The 23,835-nt window shown below is 44.1% G+C and overlaps 1 protein-coding gene across 1 annotated transcript in view; it reads left to right on the top strand.

Moving 5' to 3' along the window:
• chaf1b (chromatin assembly factor 1, subunit B) overlaps nt 1–22,053 on the top strand; it is a 63,071-nt gene extending 41,018 nt beyond the window's left edge. Inside the window, exons 11-14 of the mRNA XM_059966227.1 lie at nt 1,920–2,076; nt 13,366–13,803; nt 19,717–19,793; nt 21,672–22,053. Of these exons, the coding sequence (XP_059822210.1) occupies nt 1,920–2,076; nt 13,366–13,803; nt 19,717–19,793; nt 21,672–21,808 (809 nt within the window). The 3' untranslated portion in view covers nt 21,809–22,053. The remainder of the gene's footprint in view (nt 1–1,919; nt 2,077–13,365; nt 13,804–19,716; nt 19,794–21,671) is intronic.
• The last annotated feature ends 1,782 nt before the right edge of the window (nt 22,054–23,835 follow it).

The raw sequence follows: 23,835 nt of genomic DNA, 5'->3' as shown, positions 1-23,835 counted from the left end.
CACCACCTTCTGGCTAAAGAAATTTTTGCATCTCTGTTTTGAATGGACACCCCTCTATCCTGAGGCTATGCCCTCGTGTACTAGACTCTCCCACTGTGGGAAACATCCTTTCCACATCTACTCTGTCTAGGCCTTTCAACATTTGAAAGGTTTTGATGAGATTCCCCCTCATTCTTCTAAGTTCCAGTGAGCACAGACTCGAAGGCATCAAACGTTCCTCTTATGATAGCCCTTTCATTCCCGGAATCATCCTTGTGAACCTCCTCTGGACCCTCTCCAATGCCAGCACATCTCTTCTAAGGTGAGGAGTCCAAAACTGTTCACAACACTCACCGTGAGGCCTCACCAGTGCCTTATAAAGCCTCAGCATCACATCCCTGCTCTTGTGTTCTACACCTCTTACAGTGAATGCTAACATTGCATTTGCTTTCCTCAACACTGACTCAACCTGCAAGTTAATCTTTAGGGTGTTCTGCACAGGGACTCCCAAGTCCCTTTGCATTTCAGATTTTTGGATTTTCTCCCCATTTAGAAAATAGTTCACACATTTATTTCTACTACCCTGCATTTTTCAACATTGTATTTCATTTGCCACTTTATTTCCCATTTCCTAATCTGCCTTAAGTCCTTCTGCATCCTACCTGTTTTCTCAACACTAACTGCCCCTCCACCAATCTTCATATCATCTCCAAACTTGGCAACAAAGCCATCTATTTCAGCATCTAAATCATTAATATACAGCATGAAAAGAATACAAGAGGAACCATCTCCTCCATTTCTAAAACTAGATCTACATTTAAATCAAGTCTCATTACTGTACTAATAATAGTCATAGAAAAGGACAGCAGAGAAACAGGTTCTTCGGCCCATCTAGTCCATGCTGAGCCATTTAAACTGCCTACTTCCATTGACCTTCACCAGGACCATTACCCTCCATATCCCTACCATGCACATACCGATCGAAGCTTCCTTTAGACATTAAAATCGAGCTTGCATGCTCCACTTGCGATGGCAGCTCATTCCATGCTCTCACAACACTTTGAGTGAAGAATTTTCCCCTCATGTTCCCCTTAAACATTTTACCTTTCACCCTTAACCCATGACCTCCAGTTGACCCATGACCCACCCACTTCAGCGGAAAAAGCCTGCTTGCTGCTGCTACTGCATCGGGGGGAGGGCTTTAACATTTTAACTGTCGTTCTTTGGGGCATCCTTCAGTTTTGTGGATGTCTGTGAGGAAAAAGCATTTCAGGATGTATATTGTAGGCATTTCTCTGACATTAAATGGAACTATTGAACTAGTTACTCTATCTGTACTCATAATTTTTTTTTATACCTCTGTCAAAATTCCTCCCAGTCTTCTATGTTCCAAGGAATAAAGTTCTAACCTATTCAATGTTTCCATATAACTCAGGTCTTCCAGACCTGGCAACATCCTTGTAAATTTTCTCTGTATTCTTTCAGTCTTATTTATATCCTTCCTGTAAGTAGGTGAACAAAACTGCTCACAAAACTCCATGGCCTGCACAATATTTTCTTACACCAATCTGGCCATTCCAGATATTAGACGGGTAAATGTCAGGACTCCTCCAAACCAGCCACATCTTTTATAGAGACCAATGCTGCCCACCCTTGCAAGCAGTCAAGCAATGAAGTCGAGAACTAACATTTCTTATGCCTTTCATCAGAGCTGGGTCTTTGATGTGAAAAGTTAGCTAGATTTTTCATGCCTAATCTGTTTGGAGTTTCTATCAGGATTTGCTTATTTTTGTTTTGGTGTATTGTTAGTATTCTCCGAGATGGCCAATGTATTTTTGTTTATGCAAATAAGTTTTTTTTTCCTTTCTGTTTATTCACTGGAATAATTCGTGTTCTGTTTCCTCAACAAAATGACAATCTAAATACTTTTTCCTGTTCAGATGAGTCGACCAAGAAAATGAACATGTTTAACCTGCCGTATCGACTGGTGTTTGCTGTTGTTTCTGAGGATTCTGTACTGTTATATGACACACAGCAGTCAGTACCGTTTGGCTATATATCAAACATCCATTATCACACCCTGAGCGATATAGCATGGTAAGGAAACCCTTACTACAGGATTACCACACTTGTGTATTCAGTCTTTCATATGGCTTTTCTGTCTTGACCTGACGCACACCATAAGATCACAATAATCTTTAGTAGGGATTATTAGACTATTTAATTCCTCTGTGAAAACAAACTTTCCATCCTGTAATCGCAATATTCTTAGGTAGTGGCAAATACCAGGCGTGTGGCCAAGTGGTTAAGGCGTTGGACTAGCGATCTGAAGGTTGTGAGTTCGAGCCCTAGCCGAGGCAGCGTGTTGTGTCCTTGAACAAGGCATTTAACCACACATTGCTCCAGACAACCCAGCTGAAAATGGGTATCGGCAAAATGCTGGGGGTTAACCTCGCGATAGACTGGTGTCCTATCCGGTGGGGGGGAGGGGGGGGGGCTAGTCTCGTACTCTCAGTCACTTCACGCTACGGAAACCAGCATAAGCACCGGCCTGATGAGCCCATAAGGCTCGGGACAGACTTTAACTTTTAACAAATACCAGTTGAAGTTGTGAATCTGTTCCTGCTGCCACGCGATTCATGTCTGCAAGCTTCATGGTGATTTGCCCTGCTATTTGATTAACTGAGATCGAGGCTTTCAGGCCTACTCTGACTGCTCTGGGGATCCGGATCCACGGACTCAATTTGGTTTGGAATGCTGCTGCTTGCTTTTATTGTGTATGCGATTTGGGTTTTCTCTCTTTCTCTGTGTCGGTCTTTTTTTAATTGGCTTCTTTTGGGTTTCTTGCTTTGTGGCACCCTGTAAGCGGACAAGACAAGGTTGTATAATTTATACACGCTTTGTTAATAAATGCAATTTGAATTATTTGAATCCTTTGACAGCAGGTTAACCTCAGTGAATCCTAATGTTGAGTCTTGGCCTGAAATGTCAGCTGTTTGTTTCCCTCCATGGATGCTGCCTGACTTGCTGAGTTCCTTCAGCATTTTGTAGAAGAATGAGGCAGGGGTTCAATAAAACATATCAAATATTGAAAGGCATAGACAGAGTGGATGTAGAGAAGATGATTCCTATAGTGGGGGAGTCTAGGAACAAAACCACAGACTCAGAATACAGACGTCCCTTTAGAACAGAGGTGAGGAGGACTTCCTTTAGCCAGAGAGTGGTGAGTCTGTGGTATTCATTGCCACGTAAGGCTACATCATTAAAGCAGAGGTTGCTAGGTTTTTGATTAGTGAGGGGAAACTCTGGGCATCTTCCCCATGTAATTATTAGGTATTTATCTTGTTCTATTTAAGCCTTATAGAAGTCCATCGCGCATCTCGAGGAAACCTGAAGACAAGTTGTTGTATTTGGTAGTAAAGCCCTATTACGTATTTCATGCAGCATCTATTGAGGTGAATAAACAGTCAGCATTGTGGGCCAAGTCCCTTTGTGAGTCCCAATTAAGGGCCTTGGATTGAAACCCTGTCTGCTTTAGCCTGATCTGCTGAGTTCCTCCAGCATTTTGTGTGCATTGTTCTGGATTTCCAGCAACTGCAGAATCTCCTGTGTTCGAGCAGTTCATGATGAAGAATATCTGAGGCCTGTCTTGGGTTTTGTTTTTGTAACCTTCAACTTCTGTGCCCTCCTCCTGCATCTTTGTTGTATCTGTAAATATTGCTTGATCTTGGTAAATGTCATTTATCTTTTAGTTCTGCTGGGTGTGAGAAAAGAAAAGAGGAAGTGGTTAGATAATGAAAACTGTACAGCTGCTTTTGTATCTCCTGATGTGTGTGGTGCCGAACTTTTGTTGTGGATTCTACATTCTTGTGCTCTTTGTTTTACCAAATGCGTGTACCTAATGCTGTGAAACACAAAAAAAATTAACATTTTCTCAGAAAGAAAGTCACTCAGGCAGAGTGACGGCCAACATTTAGAATACACGTAAATTCAAAGCTGAGTTTATTGTCATATGCACAAGTACAGTTACGCACAGGTGCAATGAAATAACTTAGACCACAGGCACATATAATCATACAAGCAGCATTCACAAAGCAGAAACATTAATTATGCCTAGCTTTTATAAGAAACAAAGTTAAAACAGAAAAATATCAAAATCCATGTTAGTGCAAAGTGATTGTTGCTAAGCTGTGGTGGTTGAGGTTGTGCTGGTCAGTTCAAGAGTAGAATGGCTGAAAGGAAGTGGATGTTCTTGAACCTGTTGATGAGGAACTGGAAGCCTCTGCACCTCTTGCCCGATGGTCGTGCAAGGACATAGCATGGCCTGGATGGCGGTGGGGGGTGTCTTTGATGATAGATGTTACCTTCTTAAGGCAGTCAATCCTGTAGATTCAAGAGAACATGGGATGAAGAGTCCTTGAAAGTGAGTCAGTAGGTTCTGGAAGGTGCTCAGTGATGGGGTGATTGAACTTATACCCTCTGGTTGAGAGATAATAACTGTTCCTGAACCTGGTGGTGTGAGTCTTGAGGCTCCTGTACCTTCATCCTGATGGCAGCAGTGGGAAGAGACCTGGATGAATGGGGCCCTTGATGATGGATGATGCTTTCCTGCAACATTGCTCTAGAAAGGTGTGCTCAGTTGTAGAGAGGGCTTTCCAGTGATGAGCTGGGCCATATGCACTACTGTTTGTAGGATTTCCTGTTCAAGGGCATTGGTGCTTCTATACCAAGCCATGATGCAGCCAGTCAATATACTCTCCACTACACATCTTAGGAGGTTTGTCAAAGCTTTAGAAGTCTTGCTGTCTCTCTGCAGATTTATAAGGAAGTAGACGCGCTGCCGTGCTTTCTTTGTAATTGCAATTATGTGCTGGACCCAGAACAGATCCTCTGAAATGATAAACACCGAGGAATTTAAAGCTGCTGACCCTCTCCACCTCTGATGCCCCATTGAGGACGGGCTCACAGATCTCCAGTTTCCTCCTCCTGAAGTCAGCTGATGTTGAGTAGGAGTTTGTTGTGACATCACTCCCTCCTATCTGCTGATTTGTCACCACCTTTGATTCGGCCTGTGACAGTGTTAGCAACCTCAAATATGGCTTTGGAGCTGTGCTTAGCCTCATTGTTTTAAGCATAAAGTGAGGAGAGCAGGGGGCTAAGCACACAGCCTTGTGATGCACCTGTGCTGATGGACATTGTGGAGGAGATGTTGTTGTCAGACTGAACTGATTTGGTCTGCAGGTGAGGAAATTGAAGATCTAGATTCACAAGGAGGTATTGAGGCCAAGGTCTTGAAGCTTATTGATTAGTTTTGAGGGGATGATAGTATTGTATGCTGAGCTGCAGTCGAAAAAGAGCATCCTGTTGTATGCATGTTTGCCGTCTGGGTGTTCCAGGGTTGAGTGAGAATGCAACGAGATGGCATCTGCTGTGGACCTGTTGTGTTGGTAGGCAAACTTGAGCGGATCAAAGTTTCTGTTCAGGGAGGAGTTGATATGTTTCATTAACAACCTCTCAAAATACTTCATCTCTGTGGATGTGAGTGCTACTGGATGATAGTCATTGAGGCAAGTTACAACGTCCTTGTATAATTGAAGCCTCTTTGGATGTTATGTTGCCTTCCTAGTGAGGCCAGAACTAGGAATATAATACAGTTTAATGTGTTGCTAAGGAGTTGGTGTAGGAGGGAGGGAACATTGGGCTCCCTTCCAGGGAAGGTGGGGACCTGTATAGAAGGGAAGCTTTGAACCTGAACCGGAGAGGGACTAATATCCGAGTGGGAAGGTTTGTTAATGCTGCCTAGTGGGCTTTAAACTAGAGTTGCAGGGGGATGGGAAACAGTGCCAGAACAGTTTGTGCAGGCAAATGTTGGTAAGACCTCAGACAAAGGTAGGAATCAAAAGGTTGAGCATGGTGTGACTAGTGTCCTGATCTGCCTATATTTCAATGCAAGAAGTATCGTAGGAAAGGCGGATGATATGATGAAGATGAGGTAGTGAGGAGCGACTGTTAATACGGAAGATTTGCAGTCAACAGGATGAGTTGTACTGTAATAGACAATAGACAATAGGTGCAGAAGTAGACCATTCGGCCCCTCGAGTCTGCACCGCCATTCTGAGATCATGGCTGATCATTCACTATCAATACCCAGTCCCTGCCTTGATTCCCCTATCCATCAGATATCTATCTAGCTCCTTCTTGAAAGCATCCAGAGAATTGGCCTCCACCATCTTCTGAGGCAGTGCATTCCACACCTCCACAACTCTCTGGGAGAAGAAGTTCTTCCTCAACTCTGTTTTAAATAACTGACCTCTTATTCTCAATCCATGCCCTCTGGTACTGGACTCTCCCAACATCTGGAACATATTTCCGGCCTCAATCTTATCAAATCCTTTAATTATCTTAAACGTTTCAATCAGATCCCCTCTCAATCTCCTCAATTCCAGTGTGTACAAGCCCAATCTCTACAATCTCTCTGCGTAAGACAGCCCTGCCATCCCAGGAATCAACCTAGTGAATCTACGCTGCACTTCCTCAATTGCCAGAATGTCCTTCCTCAAACCTGGAGACCAAAACTGTACACAATATTCCAGGTGTGGTCTCACCAGGGCCCTGTACAAATGCAAAAGGACATCCTTGCTCTTGTACTCAATTCCCCTTGTAATAAAGGCCAACATTCCATTTGCCCTCTTCACTGCCTGTTGCACTTGCTCATTCACCTTCATTGACTGATGAACTAGGACTCCTAGGTCTCTTTGCATTTCTCCCTTACCTAACTCTACACCATTCAGACAATACTCTGCCCTCTTGTTCCTGCTTCCAAAGTGGATAACTTCACATTTATTCACATTGAATGATATCTGCCAAGTATCTGCCCACTCACCCAGCCTATCCAAGTATCCCTGTATTCTCCTAACATCCTCTTCGCATGTCACACTGCCACCCAGTTTAGTATCGTCAGCAAACTTGCTGATATAGTTTTCAATGCCCTCATCTAAATCGTTGACATAAATCTTAAAGAGCTGTGGTCCCAATACAGAGCCCTGTGGTACCCCACTAGTCACCTCCAGCCAGTCCGAGAAACACCCATTCACTGCTACCCTTTGCTTTCTATCTGCCAACCAGTTTTCTATCCATGTTGAAACCCTGCCCCCAATGCCATGAGCTCTGATTTTACTCACCAATCTCCTATGTGGCACCTTATCGAATGCCTTCTGAAAATCTAGATACACAACATCTACTGGCTTACCCTCGTCTAACATCCCTGTTACACCCTCAAAAAACTCCAACAGATTAGTCAAGCATGATTTGCCCTTGGTAAATCCATGATGGCTCGGCCTAATTCTATTACTGCCATCAAGATGTGCCACTATTTCGTCCTTAATAATGGACTCAAGCATCTTCCCCACCACGACTGATGTTAGGCTAACAGGGCGATAGTTTTCTCTTTCCCTCCCTTCTTGAAAAGTGGGGTAACATTAGCCACTCTCCAATCTTCAGGAACTGATCCTGAATCTAAGGAACATTGGAAAATGATTACCAATGCATCCGCAATTTCCTGAGCCACCTCTTTTAGAACCCTCGGATGCAGACCATCTGGACCCGGGGATTTATTAGCCTTCAGTCCTACCAGTCTACTCATCACAGTTTCTTTCCTAATGTCAATCTGTCTCAATTCCTCTGATATCTTATGACCCTGGCCCATCCATACATCTGGGAGATTGCTTGTGTCCTCCCTGGTGAAGACTGATCTAAAGTACGCATTAAATTCTGTTGCCATTTCCCGGTTTCCCATAACAATTTCTCCCAATTCATTCTTCAAGGGGCCAACATTGTTCTTAACTATCTTCTTTCTCTTCACATAGCTAAAAAAGCTTTTCCTATCCCCTTTTATATTCCTGGCTAGACTGAGATACCTGATTTTTTCTCTCCTTTTTTATTGCTTTTTTAGTCAAGATCTGCTGTTCCTTAAAACTTTCCCAATCATCTGTATTCCCACTCATCTTAGCTCTGTCATACTTCTTTTTCTTTAATGCTATGCAATCTCTGACATCCTTTGTCAACCACTGTGGCCCCTTCCCCCTCTTTGAATCCTTCCTTCTCATTGGAATGAACTGCTTTTGCATCTTTTGTATTATCCCCAAGAATATCTGCCACTGCTGATCCACTGTCTTTCCTGCCAGGGCATCCGCCCATTTAACTTTGGCCAGCTCTTCCCACATGGCTCCGAGTCTCCTTTATTTAATTGCAACACTGACACCTCTGATCTGCCCTTATCCCTCTCAAATTGTAGATAAAAACTTATCATGTTATGATCACTACTTCCTAATGGCTCCTTTACTTCAAGATTACTTATTAATTCCTGTTCATTACACATCACCAAGTCCAAAATAGTTCGTTCCTGGTTGGCTCAAGCACAAGCTGTTCCAAAAATACATCCCTTAGACACTCCACAAACTCCCTATCCTGGGGTCCAGCACCTACCTGATTCTCCCAGTTCACCTGCATGTTGAAATCTCCCATAACAACTGCATTACCTTTAGCACATGCCAATGTTAACTCCCTAATCAACTTGTACCCAATATCCACGCTACTGTTTGGGGGCCTGTACACAACACCCATTAGGGTCTTTTTACCCTTACAGTTCCTCAGCTCAATCCACACAGACTCTACTTCCCCTGTTCCCAAGTCACCTCTTGCTAAGGACTGAATCTCATTCCTCACCAACAGGGCCACCCCACCCCCCTTCCCTTATTTCTGTCTCTACGATAGCACGTATACCCTGGTACACTCAATTCCCAGGCCTGATCCCCTTGCAGCCATGTCTCCGTTATCCCAACAATATCGTAGTTCCCCATTTTCATCTGAGCTTCAAGCTCATCTGTCTTATTTCTGACACTACGCGCATTCAAGTATAGAATTCTTAGCCCATTCCTCCTCTCTGCTTAAAACACTGTCTATTGTACCTAACCCAGCTCCTTGAACTTCCATCGGGCTAATTGCACCTTGAATTTTGATGACCTCAAGATCACCCAAACCTTCTACACATTTAACCCCATGCTCCTTCTGACCAACCCTCTGTACATGTAACTTTTCCAACCATTGGGTTCTGTCTCACCTTTCTCCTTTACACAATTAATATTTGGGAAATGTGTATTCCCCACCTGTCCCTTATCCTTCATCACTGTAGACGGTGGATAAAATCCAAAAGGGTGAATGCAGGACTGAAGCTGTTTTATTTGAATGCATGCAGTATATGGAATAAGGTAGATGCATCTGCAGCACAGTTGCAGATTGGCAGGTATGATGTTGTAGGCATCACGGAATCATAGCTGAAAGAAGATTATAGCTGGGAGCTTAGGTCCAATGATACACATTGTATCAAAAAGACAGGCAGGAAAGCAGAGGGGGCAGTGTTGCCCTGTTGGTAAAATATAAAATCAAATCATTAGAAAGTGGTTGCATAAGGTCAGAAGGTGTTGAATTATTGAGGATAGAGCTAAGTAACTCTTAAGGATCAAAGTACAGACCACCAAACGGTAGTAAGGATGTGGCCTACAAATTACAACAGGAGAGAGAAGATGCATATCAAAAGAGTAATGTTTACAATAGTCATGGGAAATTTCTATCTGCAGGTAGATTGGAAAAATCAGGTTGGCTCTGGATTCCGTGAGGGGGAATTTCTAGAGTGTCTACAAGATGGCTTTTTAGAGTAGCTCATGTATAAGCCCACTAGAGGATCAGCAACTCTGGATTGGCTGTTGTGTAGTGACCCTGAATTAATCAGAGAACTTAAGGTAAAAGAACCCATAAGGGGGAAGAAATCATAATATGATCAAATTCACCCTGAAATTTGAGAAGGAGAAGCTAAAGTCAGATGTACCAGTATTACGGTGGAGTAAAGGGAATTACAGAGGCATGAGAGAGGAGTTGGCCAGAATTGAATGGAAAAGGACACTGGCAAGGATGACAGCTGAGCTGCAATGGCTGGAATTTCTGGAAGCAAATGGGAAGGCACAGAATATATACATCCCAAAGAGGAAGAAGTATTCTAAAGGAAAGATGACACAACTGTGGCTAACAAAGAGGATTCAAAGCCAACATAAAAATCAAAGAGACAGCATGTAATAGAGCAAAAAATAGTGGGAATTTAGAGGATTGGGAAGCTTTTAAAAACCAACAGAAGGCAACTAAAAAGTTAATTAAGAAGGTAAAGATAGAATACGAAAGTAAGCTAGCCAAAAATATTAGAGAATATCAGAAGTTTCTTCAGATACATGAAGTATAAAAGAGAGGTGAGAGTGGATATCGGACCACTGGAAAATGATGCTGGAGAGGTAGTAATGGGGGACGAAGAAATGGTGGATGAACTGAATATTTTGCTTCAGTATTCACTGTGGAAGACAGTAGCAGTATGGTGGAAGTTCCTGCTGTAAGGGGTCATGCAATGTCTGAAATTACGATAACTAGAGAGAAGGTTCTTGGGAAACTGAAAGGTCTGAAGGTAGATAAGTTATCTGGACCAGATGGTGTACATCCCAGGGTTCTGAAAGAGGTGGCTGAAGAGATCGTGGAGGAATTTGTGATGATCTTTAAAGAATATGTTGAGTGAACTTAGCCTTTTTTTCTTTGGAGCTACAGAGGATGAGAGGTGACCTGATAAATGTGTATAAGATGATGAGAGGCATAGATCATGCGGATAGTCAGAGGCCTTTTCCCAGGGCTGAAATGGTTAACACGAAAGGCCATAGTTTTAAGGTGCTTGGAAGTAGGTACAGAGGGGATGCCAGGGGTAAGTTTTTTTTATGCAGAGAGTGGTGAGTGTGGAATGGGATGTCGGCGACGGTGGTGGAGGCAGATATAGTAGGGTCTTTTAAGAGACTCTTGGATAGGTGCCTGGAGCTTAGAAAATTGAGGGCTATGGGTAACCCTAGGAAATTTCTAAAGTAAGGACATGTTCGGCACAGCATTTAGGGCCGAAGGGCCTATATTGTGCTGTAGGTTTTCTATGTTCTAAGTTTCTATGTTCTTAATCACAAGATACTCAAATGGTTCTAGAAGACTAGAAAATTGCAAATATCACTCCATTCTTCAAGAAGGGAGAGAGGTAGAAGAAAGGAAACTATAGGTCAGTTAGTCTGACCTCAGTGGTTGGGAAGATGTTAGAGTCGATTATTAAGGATGAGGTCTCAGGGTACTTGGAAACTTATGATAAAATAGGCCGTAGTCAGCATAGTTTCCCCGAGGGAAAATCTTGTCTAAAAATTCTGTTGGAATTCTTTGAAGAAGAAATAACAAGCAGGATGAAAGGAGAATCGGTTGATGTTGTGTACTTGTATTTTCAGAAGGCCTTTGGCAAGGTGCCACACATGAATCTGCTTAACAAGCTATAAGCCCATGGTATTACAGGCAAGACTCTACTATAGATGAAGCAGTAACAAAATTTGCGGATACTGGAAATCCAGGCACCACACACAAAATGCTGGAGGAACCTGAAGGGTCTCGGCGCGGAATGTCGATTGTGCTCTTTTCCATAGATGCTGCCTGGTCTGCTCAGTTCCTCCTGCATTTTGTGGATAAAGCAGTGGCTGATTGGCAGGAGGAAAGGAGTGGGAATAATGGGATCCTTTTCTGCCTGGCTGCCGGTGACTAGTGGTGTTCCACAGGGGTCTGTGTTGGAACCGAATCCTTAATGTTATATGTCAGTGACTTGGATGATGGAGCTGATGGCTTTATTGAAATGTATGTTAGATGATGTGAAGATAGGTGGAGGGGCAGGTAGTTTTGAGGAAGTAGAGAGTCTACGGAAGGACTTGGACAGATTAGGAGAATGGACAAAGAAATGGCAAATGGAATATAGTGTGAGGAAGTGTAAGATAATACACTTAGGTATTTTCTAACTGGAGGGAAAATACAAAAAAACAGGTGCAAGTGGACTTGGGAGTCATTGTGCAGAATTCCCTGGAGGTTAACTTGCTCCTACTTCTGCTCCTATATCTTACGGCCAACTGCTTCTTACATTAGCCTCACAAATGGAAATCACAGGGTCATAGAGGGCTGTGATAGTTCATAAAGGTTTCTCCATGCTTTGATGGTCAAAGCGAGCATGGAAGGCATTGAGCTCATCTGGAAGCGAAGCCTTGTTGTCACCTATGTGGCTTACTTTCCCTTTGTTAGAGGTAACGGCATTCAAACCCTGCCATAGTTGTCGAGCACCCTTCAGTGATTCAAGTTTGGTCCGTAATTGCCACTTTGCACATGAGTTGGCTTTCCAGAGATGGTAGCTGGTCCTTGTATCTTGGTTACTAGACCTATATGTCACTGATCTGTCCCTCAGCAGAGGCTTGGCCCTGCAGATACCCGTTTTTACCTCCCCAGTGGACTTGCAGAGGTTGTGATGGTGGGGAGGTGTGCCCGTAAGACCACAGCTCTCTGCATTTTCTTGCTTCTCTGCAGATTTGAATTTCCGTCCCAGATCACAATACAATTGGTCAGGATACTTCCACAATGCATCTGAAATTTATGCATTCGTGAGAAACATTCATGCTAGTTTTATATCCCCAGTGATAACTTGGAATTTATATTGCTCAGATAACTCATATTCATCTTCACTGACTTGCGTTTATTGATCAGCCTCAGCTTTTATCATTCTAACATACATCGGACATGAACATGAGATTCAGCAGATGGTCGAGATCCAGAGCTGCACACAAATTACTGTTTGAACTCAGCAGGTCAGGCTGAGGAAGAAGCAGTTGATGTTTCAGGCTGAGACCCTCCATGAAGATTGGAAAGGAAGGGGGAAGAAGCCAAATTAAAAGGGGGGGGAAGGGGCATAAGAAAGCTGAAGATAGGTGATTCTAGTTGTGGGGGGGGGGAAATGATGTGAGAAACTGGGAGGTGATTGGTTGAAAATGCAGAGGGCTGAAGAAGAAGGAATCTGATAGAAGAGGTCTGTAGACCATGGAATAAACAAAAGGAGGTGAGGTCATGGGGGCAGAAAAATGGGGTGAGGGAATGAGGGAAAACCAAATGGGGGGTGGGAAGAAAAACTGGAGAAGTTACTGGAAGTTAGAGAAATCAATGGTGATGCTATCTTGTTGGACCCCTACTCCTCCCCTCCCTCACCCTTCTCATAATTCCTTTTCATTCTTTTGTCCCCAGCCACTTACCTTCCCCCTCTCACCTATTACCTGCAAGCTTGTGTTCCTCCCCCTATCTTTTCATTCTGGCTTCTGTTGTCCTGGTGAAGGGTCTCTGCCTGAAACATTGACCTTAGGAGCTGCTAGTCCTGCTGAGTTCCTCCCGCATTTTGTGTGCGTTGCTTTCTCTTCCACTCAGGACAGACAGCTTGCTAACCTGTGCCTCTCAAATGGCTTTATCTAGGTCGAGAGATGGGACCTACCTGACCATATCGTCCACGGATGGCTACTGCTCCTTCATCGCGTTTGAGGAAGGCGAATTGGGCGTGCCTCTGAAAGAGAAACCGGTGCTGTTTGTGCCGACCCCAGGCACAGCAGATAAGAAAGCAAAGAAGGGGCAAGCGAACAGGAGTATCCCCACAACCCCGAAACAGTCCGAGTGCAGCACACCCAGCAGGGTCACGGAGCAGAATGACTCGGGAGCCCCATCTCGGCTGAAGACACCCAGTGTGGCTGCGAAGATCTCTCCCACGACCTCTCTCGGCTCCAAAACTTCCCCGACTTCCCTGGACAAGAAATCTCCTCAGTCTGCCCCTCAGGGCAGCAAGGCCTCTCAGTCCAGAAGGATCACTCTGAATACGTTGGAGGCCTGGAGCAGGCCCAGCAAGCCCTTGGTGCCCAGGTAATGGTCGACCTTGCCTGCGTTGACACGCCATTCACTAACACACAGAATACTGGAGGAACTCAACAGGTCATGCGTGGAGAGAGGGATAAACAGTCAAAGTTTTCTCAGGCAGAGACCCTCTATCAGGTCCTCCAGCATTTTGTGTGCATTGCTCTGAACATCTGTAGCTTCTCTCGTGTTTATTATTCATGGTAACATTGTTTGTGTGGTTCCTTTGCCTCAATTTCCCATTGCACTTCAGACGTGAGGGAGATTTCTGCCAAAGGAAGGTTGAATGTAAATGTGTGGTTTAAAGAAAAACAACATTTCCAATGCTGGAAATCCAAACTAAACATAGAAAATGTTGGAAGGTTTAGGAGAGGCTGTACCTGAGGAGCGAGAAACAGCTAGTGTTTCAGGCTTATGAGTTTTCTGTGTTCTGTGTTGCCTGGATTGGGGAGCATGCCTTATGAGAATAGGTTGAGTGAACTCGGCCATTTCTCCTTGGAGTGACGGAGGATGAGAGGTGACCTGATAGAGGTGTACAAGATGATGAGAGGCATTGATCGTGTGGATAGTCAGAGGCTTTTCCCCAGGGCTGAAATGGCTAGCATGAGAGGGCATAGTTCTAAGGTGCTTGGAAGTAGCCTCAGAGGAGATGTCAGGGTTAAGCTTTTTACGCAGAGAGTGATGAATATGTGGAATGGGCTGTCAGTAGTGGAGGCGGAAATGATAGGGTTTTTTAAGAGACTCCTGGATGGCTACATGGAGCTTAGAAAAATAGAGGGCTATGGGTAAGCCTAGGTAGTTCTAAGGGAGGGACTTGTTCGGCACAGCTTTGTGGGCTGAAGGGCCTGTATTGTGCTGTATGTTTCTATGAGACTTGGGTTTACACAGCATAGAAACAGACCCTTTGGCCCTATTCGTCTCTGCTGCAGAAACTTCCTAACTGAGCTCACCCCATTAATGGATTAGGCTGTAGGATGTAGGAGCAGAATTAGGCCATTTGGCCCATTGAGTCTGCTCTGCCATTTCATCATGGCTGATCCATTTTCCCTCAGCTCCAATCTCCCCATATCTCTTCACATCCTTACTAATCAAGACTCTGTCAACCTCTACCTTAAATATACATAAATATTTGGCCTCCAAAGCCACCCATGACAACTAATTCCACAGATTCACCACGCTCTGGCTGAAGAAATTCCTCCTCATCTTCATTCTAACCGGATGTTCCTTTAATTTGAGGCTGTATCCTCTGGTCTGAGACTCTCCCACCATAGTAAACATCCTCACCATATCCACTCTATGGAGGCCTTTCAGCATTTGATAGGTTTTAATGAGGTCTCCCCTCATTCTTCTGGATTCCAGTAAGAAGAGGCCCAGAGCCATCAAACGCTTCTCATATGACAAGCTTTTCATATGAGGAGCATTGCTTTTCAGTGGCTTATGCAGGAGAGTAGAGCTGAAGTACAGATTCAGCCACGATGGTATTGATTGGAAGAGCTGGCTCAGACGGCCGAGTTGCTTACTAATACTTCCTTTCCTGTTTGTTTGTTTGTTTGTTTATCTAGAGATACAACGTGGAGCTGGCCCTTCCAGTCCATGAGCTGCACTGCCCAGCAACCCACCTACTTAACCTTAGCCTGATCTAATATCTTGCTCATTTCATGATTTGAGTCTGGCAGAATGATTTTGTTATCTTCCACAGATTAAAACTGCACTTTCATCCACCAATAACCTTTGAGATGCTTCCTGGCTCTTCAACTCTGTCCTGTCTACCCTGTGCAAAAGGTGCAGTGCATTGTAGGATACCAATGCTGGATTCTGAGTCAGCGTGAGGAAAATGTGGTGGCTGCACGTGGCAGGGAGCATAAGACATAGGAGCAGAGTTAGGCCGTTTGGCTCATCAAGTCTGTTCTACCATTCAGTAGTGGCTGGTTGAGTTTCGCCCTCAACCTCCTTCTCCTGTCTTCTCCCCGTAACCTATGGCACCATTACTAATCAAGTGCCTATCAACCTCTGCTTTAACTACATTCAATGACTTGTCCACAGTAGCTCTCCATGGCAATGAAATCCACAGATTTACTGCTCACTGGCTAAAGAAATTCCCCCCTCATCTCTCCAGATGGGACATAATTCTATTCTGAGTCGCACTCTCTGGTTCTAGACTCTCCCACTATTGGAAACATCCTCTCCATGTCCACTCTATCTAGGCCTTTCAATATTCAATAGGTTTCATTGAGATCCCCTCTCATTCTTCTGAACTCCAGTGGGTATAGGCCCAGAGTCAACAAACACTCCTCGCCCATTAACGCTTTTATTCCCTGTGTGATTCACACTTAATAGCTGTCAGTTGCAATGAAGAACAATTTCACGTTCAAGCTTTTGTGTATTTAATGATGAGTTTCAGGGTATCGTGCTTTTTACCTTCTGTTTAAAAGACTAAGGTCTTCATCATATTCTGTTTAGCCTGTTGTGCCTACCCCGCACTGAAGCAAGATTTTATTTTACCAGCAAACTGCCCACCAACTCCCCCATCTAGATTTGTGCAAGGTCCTGAATAAACTTTCACCAGTTATCAAGAAATACTGCAGCGTTGTGAACATATAGTTACTTATTAACTTTAGAATTGTATCAATGATATTTGCACCTTGATAATACAAAGAATAAGTAGCTCTTGTGAATTAATAAACAAAAAGGATATTGAGATACTGCCATAATTCAGTATTAACTGTTTTTAAAGTTCATTGAGATCTGTGCCAAAATTGACTTGTTGGTAAGATTTCAAGACTTGTTAATTGTCATTCCTTAGTATACGAATATAAAGGAGAATGGATCAGATATAACATTTCTGTACTTTGATAATGAATTTACCTAGAAAAAAACACAATAAGCACAAAGGACACAATAAAAAATAACAATAAATGTAAATATACAAGCAATCCTGTAAAACACAATGTTAAGAAGCTGTTTGAGTCTGGCTGTTTGAGCCTGGCTATACATAGAAGAGTACAGCACAAGAACTAGCCAGTTGGCCCACAATATGTTTGAACCAGCTGAAAAACAAATCAAAAATATCCACACACTAATCCTTCTTACATGCAACATGGCTATATACCCCTCTATATTCCTTACATCCATGTGCCTATCCAAACATGTCTTAAAAGCCTCTAATGTATTTGCCTCTACCACCATACCAGGCAGCACACTCCAGGCATCTACCACTCATATCCCCCGGAACCTACCCCTCTCAACTTCAATGCATGCTCTCTGGTATTAGACATTTCAACCCTGGAAAACATATTCTCTGTGCACTTTATCCCTCTCATAATCTTATAAACCTTTATTAGATCTTCCTTCAGCCTTTGGCACTCTAGAGAAAACAACCCAAGTTTATCCAACGTCTCATGGTAGCAAGTGTCCTCTTAACCAGGCAGCATCCTGGTAAACCTCTTCTGCACCCTCTGCAGAGCCTCAGCATCCTTCCTCTAGTGGGGTGACCGGTACTGTGCGCAATTCTCCAGAGATGGCCTAGCCAGATATGTAATATTAACTTGTGCATAGCCTGATTATATGTACATAAGAAATGCTATGCAATCAGTATAGCATAAGATGACAAGAGTCACATAAGGTGACTCTGACAGGTGACCATAGAACCATAGAACGTTACAGCACAGTACAGGCCCTTCAGCTCTCCATGTTGTGCCGACCCATATAATCCTTAAAGTACTAAACCCACACTATCCCATAACCCTCTATTTTCTTTCATCCATATGCCTGTCCAAGAGGGTCTTAAATACCCCTAATGTTTTAGCCTCCACCACCATCCCTGGCAAGTCATTGCAGGCACTCACAACCTTCTGTGTTTTAAAAAAAAACACAAACAACTTACCCCTGATGTCTCCCCTAAACTTCCCTCCCTTAATTTTGTACATATGCCCTCTATCAAGTCTCCTCTCATTCTTCTACACTCCAAAGAAAAGTCCCAGCTCTGCTAAACTTGCTTCAAATGACTTGTTCTCCAAACCAGGCAACATTCTGGTAAATCTCCTCTGCACCCTCTCCATAGCTTCCACATCCTTCCTATAATGAGGTGACCAGAATTGAACACAATACTCTAAGTGCGGTCTCATGAGAGATTTGTAGAGTTACAACATAACCTCTCTACTCTTGAACTCAATCCCCCTGTTAATGAAGCCTAGCATCCCATAGGCCTTCTTAACTACCCTATCAACCTGTGCAGCGACCTTGAGGGATGTATGGATTTGAACCCCAAGGTCCCTTTGTTCATCCAGACTCTTAAGTAACTGACCATTCATCCTGTACTCAGTCTTCTGGTTTATCCTTCCAAAATGCATCACCTCACACTTATCTGGATTGAACTCCCATCTGTCATTTTTCTGCCCAACTCTGCAGCCTGTCTGTATCCTCTTGTAACCTTCGACAACCTTCAGCTCCGTCCACAACTTCTCCAATCTTCGTGTCATCCGCAAACTTACTCACCCATCCTTCCGCCTCTACATCCAGGTCATTTATAAAAATCACAAATAGCAGGGGTTCCAGGACAGATACCCGCAGCACTCCACTAGTCACCGACCTCCAGGCAGAATACTTTCCTTCCACAACTACCCTCTGCTTTCTTCCTTTAAGCCAATTTTTTATCCAAACAGCCAAGGTTCCACTTATCCCATGCCTCATGACCTTCTGAATGAGACTCTCGTGAGGGACCTTGTCAAATGCCTTGCTAAAGTCCATGTAGACTACATCCACTGCCCTACCCTCATCAGTTTCTTTTGTTACCTCTTCAAAAATCTCAATCAGGCTCGTGAGGCACAGTCTTCCCTTCACAAATCCATGTTGACTATCCATGAATAGACCGTACTTCTCCAAATGCTCGTAGATCCTATCCTTAAGAATCCTTTCCAGTAGTTTGCAGACCACCAACGTAAGACTCACCGGTCTATAGTTCCCAGGTTGGTTTCTCCCTATTACCTTTTTTAAACAAGGAACTACATTTGCCATTCTCCAGTCCTCTGGCCAAAGAGGATTCAAAGCTCATAGCTAATGCTCCAGCGATCTCCTTTCTCAATTCCCACAACAACCTGGAGTGTATCGTATCTGGCCCTGGGGATTTATCAATCTTGATGTTTTTAAGAAGATCCAGCACTACTTCTTCCATAATCTCCACATTGTCTAGCACACAGGCCTGCTCTATTTCGACCTCACCCTGATCAAGATCCTTTTCACTTGTGAATACTGAAGCAAAGTATTCATTTAGGACCTCCCCAACCTCCTCCGCCTCCAGGCACATGTTGCCCTCTTTATCCTTTAGCAGTCCCACCTTCGTTCTCGTCATCCTCCTATTCTTCACATATGCATAGAATGCCTTGGGGTTCTCCTTAATCCTAAATGCCAAGGCCTTCTCATGCCTCCTTCGAGCTCTCCTAAGTCCCTCCTTTAGCTCCTTCCTGGCTACCCTATATTTCTCATAAGCCCCTCCTACTTCCTGCTTCTTATATCTAACATATACTTCCTTTTTCCTCTTGAAGAGTTGCCTCACATGTTTCGTCAGCCACGGTTCCCTTTTCCTACCATTTTTTCCTTGCCTGAACCCAGCTCAAGTGGTCCATAAGCTTCTCCCATATTACTTCTGTGCTTTCCCCTTTGAACAGACAAAGTGGCTCTTGGCTAGAGGAATTCTTGCCAGAAGATATTACTTTGATTTAGGTCGAAGTAGATTTTATCTGCCCACAAATAGATTGTTCTGGCCAGTTACATGTTATGAGGAAGAAAATTCACTTGCAGAGTGGGCAGTAGGCTATCAACAGCTTGCCCCATATTTTGGTTGGCATTTGAATTCTATAAGATAATCATTGTGTAATAATACCCTGATGTTTTGTAATTCTAAAGCTTATGTGGTGGTTCTTCCAGGCGAATCTCTCTCACCCCTGTGAACCCCAGCTCGTCTCAGCAGACAGCGGCACCAGCAGTAACCCAAGCAGAACATGGTGAGCATTTCGATTTCTATCAGATTGAACATCAAACATGGTGTTTGTCAGTGAAGCCTAACTTGGGCAAAATAACAAATGCTGGACCAACTCTAAAGGCTGATTTATACTTGTGCATCACATCGCCACTGTAGGTATCATGTACCCTACACTGTACCCTATGCCGTAGGGTGACATGCACCTCTCCAGAAAAGTTAATCATGCATCGCGGCAATGCAGGCCGCAACAACTATGATTGGTCCGCTCGGTAGCATCGCATTTCCTCCTATGCATTTCTTTTTCAATCTTTTTATTAAGTTTTAAACACGTATACATAGCAGTCATAATAGTAAAAAGAGAGTGGGATTACATTATTGGTAATTAACACACGTTGATATAAGCTATAGGTAACACCAATATAGTTTCTTTGATGGGCTGCTATTTTCGGTTGCTGCTTCTCCGCCGTGTCTGTAGGCTGTGCGTACACCAATATGAAATAGATGAACCAAATCATCAAATCTACCTGTTGACATGCGGAAATGTTTGAAATACATTTCCTCGTCCATGTCTCTCACAAAGAAACTTAACGCAGTGGCATAGAAACCCCACCGCCAACTAGCGTTTTGGCGCACACCAACGCATACTGACTGTGGCGTAGAGCAACGCAGAAGTGAAAATCAGGGTTACGGAGCCTGTACGCACAAGTATAAATCAGCCTTAAAAGACTCCAGCATGGAGGGAAATGCATGGTAGTTTTAGGTCAAGCCCCTTCATCTGTGGTAAAGGATTAGAGGGAAGCTGGCCAGGGATAGAGTTACTGGACTTTTAGGGAAAGGTGGAATAGTTTAGGACTTTATTCCCTGGAACATAGGAGAATGAGAAGAGATCTGATGGAGGTATACAAAATTATGAGGGGTATACACAGGGTAAATGCATGCAGGCCTTTCCCACTGAGATTGGGTGAGACTAGAACAAGAGGTCATAGTTTAAGGGTGAAAGGTGAAATATTTAAAGGGGAACATGAAGGGGAACCTCTTTACTCACAGGGTTCAGAAGGGCGATAGCCAGATGTGGATTGATAGGCAGAATAATAGTTTGGCATGGACTAGATGGATTGAAGGGCCTGTTTCTGTGCTGTAGTAGTCTGATTCTATAGAAGCAAAAGGAAAGAAATCTTAACGTGTGTTCCTAAATAAAGCGAGGGGTGATTGCTTGAGGATTTCCTGTCAGTGGACAGAAACCGGTGCCTAGCACCCACCTATTCATTCGGACTGCTCTTAATATGCAGATTCCCCCGACCAAAGTTTTTCTTGCAGAACAATCCAGTCTTGAATTCAAACCATGGCAATCCCTCTTCACAGAAATGCAGATAAAGATTTGACTGCTGGCTAAGTTGTACACATGGCTTAACTGGCTGTCGAAACAGTTAAAAAAATGTTTTCTGCATGCTTTTGACACTCAGAAACATCCATACGCCAGCATTTTGTATGAAACTAGTATTAGATAAGCAAGATGCTTGGCATAGATGCATAGTTACTGCTGTACAACTCCATGATTTTATACAGGCAAGCCTTCTATTGAACTATAGTTGCCTGGAAGGACTGTATGTTTTAATAAAATGCCAGTAAGATACATAAATAAAAACTTCCTGCATTTATTCAAGAACATATATTGTCTTGACCATCGAGGTTTTCCATTACACTGAGACCTTTTTTTGTAGCTTCAGTATTGGTTGGTGCTCTCCCACTGTTCCCCCAACCTGGTTCATTTGATTTTCTCCTGGGGGTTACCAGTGTGGAGGCATTGTAACCAAACCATAGTCTGATGTCAGCTTGTAACCAGTTGGTCAAACTTGCATTCTGCAACTAAAACACCAAGGAATGCTCTTAAATGTTTCAGAGAGACCTTCTCCGCCAAGTGACCCTTCCTGCAAGTCTCCAGACGCGAAACGCTCCAGAACAGAGGACGACCCGGTGCTCAATCCCGCCACTGTGGATAGCTTGAAAATGGACGATGACTGTGGAAAGAACAAGTGAACAGTGCTCTGAAATTTTTAAAAATATGTATTTTTATAAAACTGTGTTTCACTGTGATTCTTCAATGTACAGAAAAGTGCATATAAAGTGCCATTGACTTTTTTTTTTGGATACTTTGTTGTAGGTTGAAGTCTGCCATACTATCCTTACAGTGTTACTGGTATTTGTGTCTGAATGTGTATAGTCAAGTTTTAGTTATTATTTGCTGTACAAAGTATTAATGATGCCTTAAAAAAATTAAACTGTCTCCTGTTTGTATGCTGTTAGGAACACTTACTTAATATTTCTGTTAATTGAATGAAAATTTTTCACTTTGTGATGAAGCAACGTACAAATGGTAGAGGAACTCAGGTCAGGCAGTGTCTAGGGAGGAAATGAGTCTGTTCCTTGCTTGTAGATGCTCCAGGTCTAACTTTCCACAGCAGCATACCTTGTGGAACTTTATCAAAGGCCTTACTGAAGTCCTTATAGGCCACATCTGCAGTCCTGCCCTCATCAACCTTCAGAACAACACAAGCAAAAAAACAGCAGAACAATAGCAACAAAACAACAACAGAGCAAGCCCCTTTCCTCCCTCCCATGCATGACTCCAGGTTTCCAGCCTCTGGTGGATTTGTGGACATGAGGATTGGGCCTCAACTTCCCCGGGGGACTTGCATACCCTGCCTTCAACCCTCAGGGCTCGACTTCCCCGGGGGACTTGCAAACCCCACCTTCAACCCTCAGGGCCTCGACTTCCCCGGGGGACTCGCAGACCCCGCCTTCAACCCTCAGGGCCTCGACTTCCCCGGGGGACTCGCAGACCCTGCCTTCAACCCTCAGGCCTCGACTTCCCCGGGGGACTTGCAGACCCCACCTTCAACCCTTAGGCCTCGACTTCCCCGAGGGACTCGCAGACCCCACCTTCAACCCTCAGGGCTTGACTTCCCCGGGGGACTCGCAGACCCCGCCTTCAACCCTCAGGGCTCGACTTCCCCAGGGGACTTGCATACCCTGCCTTCAACCCTCAGGCCTCGACTTCCCCGGGGGACTCGCAGACCCCACCTTCAACCCTCAGGGCTTGACTTCCCCGGGGGACTCGCAGACCCCGCCTTCAACCCTCAGGGCTCGACTTCCCCAGGGGACTTGCATACCCTGCCTTCAACCCTCAGGCCTCGACTTCCCCGGGGGACTCGCAGACCCCGCCTTCAACCCTTAGGCCTCGACTTCCCCGGGGGACTCGCAGACCCCACCTTCAACCCTCAGGGCTTGACTTCTCCGGGGGACTCGCAGACCCCACCTTCAACCCTCAGGGCTCGACTTCCCCGGGGGACTTGCATACCCTGCCTTCAACCCTCAGGGCTCGACTTCCCCGGGGGACTTGCAAACCCCACCTTCAACCCTCAGGGCTCGACTTCTGATTGACCTGTGTTATCAGGCTTCTTTAAACTGAAGTAAATGGAGAGCATTCCTGACTTAACCCCTTATTCTTATAACTATAATGTCATGCTGTAATTGTTTCTCCCAAAGCCTGACTACACAAATCATTCTAGTAATTACTCACAGGAGCCTTCTAAAGTCTCAGCATTGCATCCGTGTATCTGCTGTCCCTTGCATCAATATCTCCAAAGGCTCTTGAGATAAATCACAATGTGGTGTTTTACTTCTATGGCTGTTTGATGGCCAATCCCAGGACTTTAGGAAAGGGACAGATACTTCACTTCCTTCAGATCGCAGTCTGTTTTGAAGTAACTTTGAAAGTTCTTTGTTGGTTACAACATGATAGAATGGAAATTATATACAAAGTTGGTTTATCATAAATTCGCCATGTTCTGGCTGCTACTGGGGACTCAGGCAGATAAAAGGTTGCTGGGAGGGGAGTTAGGATACAGCAGGTGGCTAGATGGCAGAATACCTTATGGAACATTTTGGAATTATGTAGATAAACGACATAAACTTATATGCACAGAAGATTCTGCAGGTGCTGAAAATCTTGAGCACACACACAAAGTGCTAGAAGAAAGAAGTCAGGCAGCATCATGAAGAGT

This window comes from Hypanus sabinus, chromosome 4, assembly GCF_030144855.1.
Source record: "Hypanus sabinus isolate sHypSab1 chromosome 4, sHypSab1.hap1, whole genome shotgun sequence".
NCBI classification, from domain to species: domain Eukaryota; kingdom Metazoa; phylum Chordata; class Chondrichthyes; order Myliobatiformes; family Dasyatidae; genus Hypanus; species Hypanus sabinus.
The sequence above is the reverse complement of the archived record's forward strand: the minus strand, read 5'-3'. Positions and strand labels throughout refer to the sequence as shown.